The following is a 9,756-nucleotide window of genomic DNA, read 5'->3' as shown; positions in this document are numbered from 1 at the left end:
TCAGTCTTAGTTCCATCAGACCACAGGACATGTCTCCAAGCATTAGTCTTTTTCCCAGTGTAATTTAGCAAACTGTAATCTGGCTTTTTTGTGGATTCTGGCTTGTTGATTTTCCATGTTGTCACACAAGGAAGGAGTGTATTTGAGGTTTTCCTTAAATATTATTCTACAGTTGTGCCTCCAATTAACTCAAATGTTGTCAATTAGCCAATCAGAGACTTCCAAAACCATTACACCATCATCTGAGCTTTTTCATAAGCAAAAGAATCTTATTGTATGTAAACTTGACTTTCAAGAAAAGTTTTAACAATTTCTCAAAAAAAAAAATATCTCTCTCGTTATTCTGCTATTAAAATAAGCATAACAGAAACAAATGTGATAATCCAAACTTACCTTAAAGAGAAAAAGTGTAGTCACAATAACATCTGACTTTTTTTTTAAATGGATATGTGACTTTTTTACAGGGTATGTAAACTTCTGGTTTCAACTATATATGTTTATGCAGTGTATATGCATGTAAAAATATATATTGTTGGAATGTCAAGCCAATTCCATGTGTGTTCAATAAAAAAAGATCAGTAGAGGGTTTTCTTCAATGCCAAAATATTAGTAATTTAATAGATACAAAATAATAATTCGATAACAGAGCTCCAGGTTATGTTACACCAATGCAATACAAGAATTACATTCAAGAGGTTCACAACTGACTCCAGCATACATATACTGTATATACACCACTGATATTAACAGGTGGAGTTTTGGTATAACATCACTTATCAGTCATTTTGCAGTCCTTTGGCTCTTGTACCCCAAACATACTTCCTCTTTCTGCAACCCTTCTCTGCATACCAGAACTGAACAGTTAAGTGTACCTTAAATTATTCACAACTTCTACACCCATCCAGCTCTTTAATTTGATAGCAGTCTGGAGCAAGAGCCCCCGCACTATATTTATTCTTATTCTGCTATTTCGCTATTGTCAGCAGTTCCTTCTAAAGTATGCAACACATAAAGAAGAAAGAAGTATGCTTGGTTAATAAATGGAATCATACAAAAGAAAAAGATTCATTAATCTGTTATTAGTCTAAACATTTTATCTAATACAAAATAAAGATACAAAAGTACTCAAAATAAATTCCTTTTTCTCCACAATATGCAGTTAATATACAGTCTAGCCCGATCTTGACTGTATTTAGATGGATGGCTTGATTTGGATGTAATAATGTACCTTGATTGAACTGGTCATAAAACTAATACAACATTTTGATTCATATCTCTTTATTGAAATGCATATTTTTGATACTCAAATCATGATACAATAATGTTTGATGTGGTTTTCTTTCTCCTGCAGTTGAACTCAGTGAAACAGAAAGTAAAAGAGCAGAGGAGACAACAGCAGGACGACACTTCTCTTGTACATCCCATCTGAAAAAGACAGTGAGTAGTTTACGATTAAATTATAATAATAATAACACTCAATAAAAATTGCATGTGCATTCAAATCAAATAATGCAAACAATATTAGGCAAACACAAAAAAAATTGATTGTTTATAATAAATGGGCGATAACAAACTCAACCATTTGAAAAGGAGAAATTTATTTTATTAGAAATTTTTATTTATGAAAATTATGAAAGACAAGTCTATTATTATACTTATTCTATTATACTATTAGTAAAATTTTATATTTGGCTCCAGGCCCGGATTGGCTAATCGGGAGAATTGGCCGTTTTTTGGCCGCGAGGGCCGGTGTCCCTAGCTCCAGACTCTGTTGCTCTCAGCAGTCGCACTTTTTTCACAGCCTCACTCTTTTTGTTCATTATTTTGCCGCAGCTCTGCTCTTTTTATCTATTTTTGCGCAGCCTCGTGAGCACGATTCAGCCTGCAGGTTAATGATGATGTAACTCAGATGAGTCACTACACTGAGAAAAGCTGTTGTGGTCCAGTGGTCAGCAAGTTGTGTTACAAAGCCGCCGACCCAGGTTCAAACCTCATGAGTAATTAATTATTTTTTTTCTTTTTTATTGTTAAGACATATAATACTGTTAGGGTTGTTGAACATTTGAAGTAAAACAGCTGTTTTCTTGAAAAAGATGCAATAGTCTCATTAGAAACTGAATTAGAAATGACCTTATTTTAATATAGTCAGTCGTGAACTGAGGTGGGCAGGTCTGAGGCTTGAAACTCCAGGGCTGAAAAGGAGTCCCACTCCGGCCCCGTTTGGCTCAGTTCTCATGGACAGTCACCTGTGTTTGTTTCAGTCTGTGATTATTTATTTTATTTTCTCATTTTAAAGTCATTAAAGATAAAGGTAAATACCTGCAGCATTGCAGAGATCACTATCACAGCACTTGGTGGTCACTGTGCCTCCTGTTGATAGTTTTTCAGTCCCAGGTTCACACTCACGTTCACACTGTTTAGTTGTGCTAGCTATCTTAACAGGTCCTGTAAAGAAGCACACACAATTTCATAATATAAATCAGAGGTAAGCCTTTCTCATTCAAAGCCTCATTTCAGTTGTCAAGGGCTGTACAAATCTGTCTGCTGAATCTATCTGTAACCTGGGGAGTGACACTGACAACGGAGGTGAGGATCCACATGCAGGTTTATTAGCGAGGTCAGGCCAGCAATGTTCCACACATGGGCAAACAGATGTATACAGGCAGTCCAGAATCGTAGTCAAAAGGCAGGCAGCAAACAGGATTAAACAAATAAACAAGGCAAGGATCAAAAACACAGTAAAGCAAGACAAAGGAAACGCTTTGTGATGTCACTAGAACAGATAACAAGACTCCCCAACAGTGTTTGTGTTTGAGCAGTACTTATAGTCCATTAATCAGTCCTAGAGCAGCTTCAGCCGTGAAAGTCTAATCACAGGAGAATTGGAGCAGGTGTGTGTGTGTGCTGCATGACTGAATATGTAATCCATTTACCAGCAGACTTGTAGTCCTGTGAGTGTGAATGTTTTCTAGCGATCTCTCTTGGTTAGATCGCTTGTGATCTTGACACCAGTGTATTGCCCATATTTTTTGTAACATTCATTCATTTACTTTTCAGCTTAGTCCCTTTAATTATCAGGGGTTGCCACAGCAGAATGAAGCACCAACTTATCCAGCATATGCTATTATGCAGCGGATGCCCTTTTAGCTGCAACCCAGCACTGGGAAACACCCATACACTCTTGCATTCACACTCATACACTACAGCCAATTTAGTTCATCCAATTCACCTATAGCGCATGTGTTTGGACTGTCGGGGAAACCGGAGCACCAAGAGGAAACTCATGCCAGCACGGGAAAAACATGCAAACTCCACACAAAAATCCCAATTTCAGTCAATTAATACAGTCAATTATTACAGTGGATTTCCACATTATTACGGACTTACCTAGGGATCCATGCACTGTTGTACTGAAACATTTGGAGAATCCCTCTGGACACGTCGTCTCTTTTGCATTACAAGAATCCGTCATAGAAAAGCATGCGTAGCATTTGAGTGAGTTTCCTTAGGGCACAAAAAATTCATTATTTATTAAATGCTAAAATGTAGTGTGAAATATAATTATTATTAAAGCTTGTTTCATTTTTTTTTACCTCTAGTGAGAAAAACCAGAAGAAGAACAGCAGACACTCTCAGATTCATCATGTGTCAGGGACAGAATGAGAAATGACTGTTTCCTTTGCTTTTTAATGTCTGTTTTTGTGAAGGGGTGGGATTATTAGGGGAAACTGCATATCATTCATATTTCCTGTTGTTGTACAGCATGCAGCTTGTATGTCACATCTGAAAGGTTGTCTCAGTCTAGACAAATTCTGACTTTCAATAATCCAATATTTACTGTAATAATGAACATTCGTTATATTGATATCATGGGCACTTCAAATAAATGTTAATAATTATTTATTATTTACAGTTTACAGGGCTTTTAAAGAATATTCACATTGTATTTTCATTGGTTTCATAAAGTCGTTATAATTAGCTTAATAGTTAAAACATTTTTCACTAGTTAATCTGGTCTATGACATGCTGAAATATCGATTGAAAATTCAGACTATTTACAGTTGAAACCAGAAGTTTACATACACTGCATAAAAGGCACATAACCGTTTTTTTAAAAAGTCAGATGTTAGTGACTAAACTTTTTCTCTTTTAGGTATGTTAGGATTATCAAATTGGTTTATGTTATGCTTAATAGCAGAATAATGAGAGAGATATTTTTTGAGAAATTGTTAAAACTTTTCTTGAAAATCAAGTTTACATACAAAAAGATTTCTCTGCCTCTGAAAAAGCTCAGATGATGGTTTCAAGGTTTTGGAAGTTTTTGATTGGCTAATTGACAACATTTGAGTTAATTGGAGGCACAACTGTAGAATTGTTTTTAAGGAAAACCTCAAACGCACTGCTTCCTTGTGTGACAACAGGGAAAATCAACAAGCCAGAATCAACAAAAAAGCCAGATTACAATTTGCTAAATACACTGGGAAAAAGAGTCATTTGTGGAGACATGTCCTGTGGTCTGATGGAACTAAGACTGAACTGTTTGGCCATAATGACAGGTATCACATTTGGAGGACAAAGGGGAAAGCTTAGAAGCCTAGGAACACCAACCCAACTGTGAAGTACTTTCGGCTGGGTTTAGGGAATTAGGTGGGCACTGGTCAATCAGTGCTTTTGAAAACACTATTGGTTAGGTTAAGGGAAGGAGGACGGTGGGTCAGTCGATCAGTCAGTCAAACAGTCAGTCAACAGCGACCTCTGGTAAATTTACACGAGAACAGCAGGCACGAATGGCACTCGCAAGAGAGATTTGAGATCTCAAAAAGTGTACACAGAGACCTCTAGTGAATTTGCGAAAAAATAAAAACTGCAAAAAAACGTACCTCCTGGGACATATTTGGCACTCTCCAGAAATGTACACAGAGGTACATTTTCAGAATGAGACTGGGTTGCTTTAAAAACAAGTCTTAACTAAGAACATGAATGATTCAGGAAAGGCTATAATATTTTATTTAAAATTTGGTGGCTCAGTTGTTAGCATCGTCTCCTCACAGCAGAAGGTTGCTGATTCACCCTCCGGCTAGGCCAGTTGGTGTTTCTGTGTGGAGATTGCACGTTCTCTCTGTGTTGGCGTGGGTTTCCTCCGGGTGCTCCGGTTTATATAAAAGCAGTAATTTTCGCAATATTTTGAAATATATGTTGCATAAACATGGGCGTCACGGTGGCTAAGTGGTTAGCACTGTCAGCCCGCAGCAAGAAGGTCACTGTTTCGAGTTCTGGTTGACATTTCTTTGTGGAGTTTGCATGTTCTCCTTGTGTTTGCGTGAGTCTCCTCTGAGTGCTCTGGTTTCCTCCACAGTCCAAAGATATGTGCTATAGATAAATTGAAGAAACTAAATTAGCATGTGAGTGTGAATGGGTGTTTCCTAATGCTGGGTTGCAGCTGGAAGGGTATCCGCTGCATAAAACATATGCTGGAATAATTGGCGGTTCATTCCGCTGTGGCGACCCTGATAAGTAAGGGACTAAGCTGAAGAATGAATGAATGATACATGTATGACATGTTTTACTAATGTGAACTCATTACACATTTATATTTACTGAATAATGAAGAACCACCTAAATATAATTACTGCCAGGCTGCTCTTACCAAAAAACATGTTTTGTTGGAATGTAGAAGTTTAAATTCCATTAGACAAGATTTTTATTAGGAGAGTACTTTGATGGACATTTTTAAAAAGGGACCACCAGGAAAATATTTATATTTATTAAAAATTTAACTGAAAATTCATATTTAACTTTTTAAATAATTTTTTTGTGAATTTTATTTATTTATATTTTATATATTTGTCTAATTAATGTTTTTATTGTAATACGAATTTCTTTTTATCATGTAATATTTTATGTATATCCATTTTGCCACAAAATAGACATAATAACTTGCAAATCTGGCAATAAATAAATAATACATAAATAAATATGAATTTGTTTGTCATATATTTAATTTTCATATATTTTATTGTAATAAATTTCTAAATGCGAACAGATGTTCACCTTTTTCATGATTTTTTGCCTCTCGTCCTTCTAAAAGAAGGTAAAAATCTATAGACTTTAAAAATAAAAGGTCTTGCTGTATTAATTGCTTTATTATTTTAAGCTGCATAACCTTACTGTGAGAAAGAAAAACAGTTGAGTGTGTTTGAGCACACCACCTTCTGTCATTATTAGACATCAAATCCTAAATAAACTAAAATGATCTCTGATAGTCTTGGATCATTAATTTTACTGTACTATAAACTTGCACTTGCAGATCTTTAGGCTGCTGTATTTCAGGTGATTTTAATTAAATGGACTTGAATGGAGGGAATAGAGACACTGCCACTATCTGAAACATTTGTAAAATGTCATGAACACGGATGATTTGGCAGAACACACTGTTGCATGATATCGTTTATGTTTGGTTTATGCTAGACGTGTGTATGTGTGTGCATTGCATGATTGACTGCATCTGTGTTTGTGTCAGTGTGGGTGTCACTTACAAAGTATTTAACAGTGTTTATTTAGTAGGTTGTTTCTTTAATTGCTGAATGTATTAAATGTCAATATTAGCAGATGTGGGTTAGTCATATCGTCTTTTAGCATTTTAAACCTTTGATTTGTTAAACTTAGTGAGCAATCAAATTCATATTTAAATAATTATGGATTAGAAAGGCATCACTTTTAAGAAAAATCCTCTTGTGCAATATAAAAAATGTACTATATGTGTGTGTGTGTGTGTGTGTGTGTGTGTGTGTGTGTGTGTGTGTGTGTGTGTGTGTGTGTGTATAATAATAATAATAAAAATAAAATGATCAAAATAAAAAGATAATAGAGCAGCATTTTGCTATATATGTGTTGTTTCATATTCGTTTTTTTATTTCACTTGCTGCATTCGTTATTTAATGTTTGAATAGTAAAACAAATAACAGCCATCGCTTTATTGGTTTAATTTTACCATCAAAATGTAGTATATTTTATATCATTATCAACTTTTGATATAAAAACGCAGTGTAATGTAATTAATTGTTAAAAATGAAATAATTTATGTGCTGTGTTTTTATTAGTGAAAGTGCCCGCTCACCTTTGACAAAGCCTGTCCAAAATTATATTTCTGCCACTATAATGCAAATGCACTATTATTGTTGTCTTATCATTGTTTATTTTTCTGTTTTGTTCAGAGATTTTAAATACTATTTATTTCCCCTCCAATTATTTTCAATCATCACGTTACATTTTGGTAATTTTCCCTCCAAATAAATTTAGCCAGAGCTGCGCAACATATAAATAAATAAGGGTTCACATGTACCGATATTTAGCACCCCTATTTGATAGAGCGGCATAACAGTGTTTAGTCACATGGTTGCTTTTGCTTTTATGAAAAAAAAAAAGAGTTTCGGCTCTTATTTAACTTTAATTGAACAAAGGGAGCCGTTTACATGCGTTACCAAGGCAACTACTGATGCGTTTTGTGTAATGTTTTAAAGAGCTTTGTCGCAGCACGACAGTGGAAAATGAAACCGTATCCGTGCTGTCTGGCCCGGTTTGGCACAGAATGGAACAGTTCTGTTTAAAGAACGATTCAGCACGATAGTGGAAAAGCGGCTATAGAAATGTAAGTTGCTTGACTTTTATTGGTGTCGCGATTCAAGTTAAGCCACAGCGCCGCATTGGTTGAAACGTCTTCCTATTTTAAACTGAGTTCTTATTAATTTTGCTGTAGGAAATACAATATAAATGGAACTTTAATTATATTTTCAATAGAAAACTGATAGTGACAGTTGTAATTTTTATAACTTTAAAATATTATTGAAGAGAGACATCTGGAGAGCCACATATGTTTGGTCAAAGAGCCTCATGTGGCTCCCGAGCCAGGTTCCCTACCCCTGCCTTAAAGGGATAGTTCACCCCAAAATTAATTTGCTTACTACATATATAAATTTCCCTCAAGTGTTGTCAAACCATTTTGAGTTTTTTTCTTCTCTTGGACTAAAAAGGATGTAAGATAGCTGAAAACATGTAACCATTTACTTCTATAGTGGGGGGGGGTGAAATTCTATGCAAATCAATGGTTAGTGGAACGCGGGGCACAGAGTAGCTCGGGGTAAAATGTAACACAGAGTTTTAAGGTATTTGCTCAGGGTTTGCTCATGGCATGCTTCAGAGGTTTTCACCACAGTGTTGGCAAACGTCTTCCTGACAATTATTGAAAAGGTTTGGCAAAATTTGCATGAGAAACACAGGAGGAACCATTTTTGCAGCATAAAAGTATTTTTATTATAGTCGATATTTTTTATTTAAAAATAATCTGTGAAAGTATGTTAGCGAAATCTAATATATTTTTGTGATCACCTTCTTCTAGGCTAAAAGATGGCACCATTTTGAAAGATGTTAAACACACAGTGACTGCGAACCAGTTTAGAGGAAAACATGACACAGCAGGGTTAGTTGTAAAAACGTGTTACAATTAAGCCACACACTGTTGGACACCAATTAAACTAACAAAATAACGTTTTAATTTTGAGTCTAATGTTGAAAACTTTATATAAAAAATGTTTTGTAAAAAAAAAAAATATATATAAAAAAAAAAAAATATATATATATATATATATATATATATATATATATATATATATATATATATATATATATATATATATATGTCCTCAGTATGCTGCATTTCTAGTGAATCTGACCAGTGAATCCAGCTTGTGTAAATTATATAACATAATATATACAGTGAATTTAGCCATCGCAGTGAGTGTAGTGGAAAGAACAATATTTCATTATTGCCTCCAGCATTTACAAACACGCCAAAACCAGCACTGAATACCTGAGGTACTTTTATTTTTATGCTTTAGCTTTTTTTGCTAGCCTGACTTCAATGTACATGTGTGTCTTTACTCCCCATGGAATAGTCAATTATATTATAGTCATCAGGCCTTTGTGTGGGTTTCCTCCGGGTGCTCCGGTTTCCCCCACAGTCCAAAGACATGCAGTACAGGTGAATTGGGTAGGCTAAATTGTCCGTAGTGTATGAGTGTGTGTGTGAATGTGTGTGTGGATGTTTCCCAGAGATGGGTTGCGGCTGGAAGGGCATCCGCTGCGTAAAAACTTGCTGGATAAGTTGGCGGTTCATTCCGCTGTGGCGACCCCGGATTAATAAAGGGACTAAGCTGACAAGAAAATGAATAATAATGCAAATAAAAGCATTGTGTAATTACGGATAATAATCGGTAACACTTTATTTTGATGGTCCATTTGAGTATTAGTAGACAGTCTGCTTAAAATCTGTTGATACTGACATTTAACAGTCCTTCAAAAGACATTTAACTGACTATAAGAAACTTCAAATACATGTCAGCCTACACTAACCCCAACCTAACAGTCTACTTATACCCTACACATTTTTAGTTTTCTTCAAATTATCTTATTTTTTGTTCAACAGAAGAAAGAAACTCAAAAAGATCTGGTAACAAGTGAAGGGAGATTAAATGACGACAGACCTTTAAAGTCGCAAAACTCACAAACCAAAGAAATACAAAACACTACAAATCTCAAGTATTGCATTTCCTTTTCATTTTATTTAACCTGAATGTCTTATGAAGAGATCTGAAATTGAAAGATCTGAAAGTGTTGGCTACTCTGGTAAATACAGTTGATGTTAGCAGTGTTTTTTGACTCAAATTTTTTTTTTCTTGCTTTACAAGAATACACAAGAAT

General features: G+C 35.1%; 1 protein-coding gene across 1 annotated transcript; it reads right to left on the bottom strand.

Moving 5' to 3' along the window:
• Nucleotides 1-597: 597 nt before the first annotated feature.
• On the bottom strand, nt 598-3,688 carry LOC101882264 (lymphocyte antigen 6F). Its single transcript, XM_087300688.1, has 4 exons — nt 3,594-3,688; nt 3,388-3,504; nt 2,320-2,445; nt 598-1,425 (listed from the first exon to the last, which is right to left on the bottom strand). The coding sequence occupies exons 1-4, from the start codon at nt 3,643-3,645 to the stop codon at nt 1,358-1,360; spliced, it is 363 nt and encodes a 120-aa protein (XP_087156814.1). The 5' UTR covers nt 3,646-3,688; the 3' UTR covers nt 598-1,357.
• Between the last annotated feature and the right edge of the window lie 6,068 nt (nt 3,689-9,756).

The sequence above is a fragment of the Danio rerio genome, chromosome 21 (genome assembly GCF_052040795.2).
Source record: "Danio rerio strain M-AB ecotype USA chromosome 21, GRCz13ab, whole genome shotgun sequence".
Lineage (NCBI taxonomy): Eukaryota > Metazoa > Chordata > Actinopteri > Cypriniformes > Danionidae > Danio > Danio rerio.
This window is presented reverse-complemented; position numbering and strand designations above follow the sequence as displayed.

Excerpts from the sequence above, each read along its gene's own strand:
- LOC101882264 (XM_087300688.1), bottom strand. The coding sequence starts at position 3,645 with ATGATGAATCTGAGAGTGTCTGCTGTTCTTCTTCTGGTTTTTCTCACT. Across the intron at positions 3,505-3,593 it reads TCTGGTTTTTCTCACTAGAG|GAAACTCACTCAAATGCTAC; the intron begins GTAAAAAAAAAT and ends TTGTGCCCTAAG. Across the intron at positions 2,446-3,387 it reads AACAGTGCATGGATCCCTAG|GACCTGTTAAGATAGCTAGC; the intron begins GTAAGTCCGTAA and ends GCTTCTTTACAG.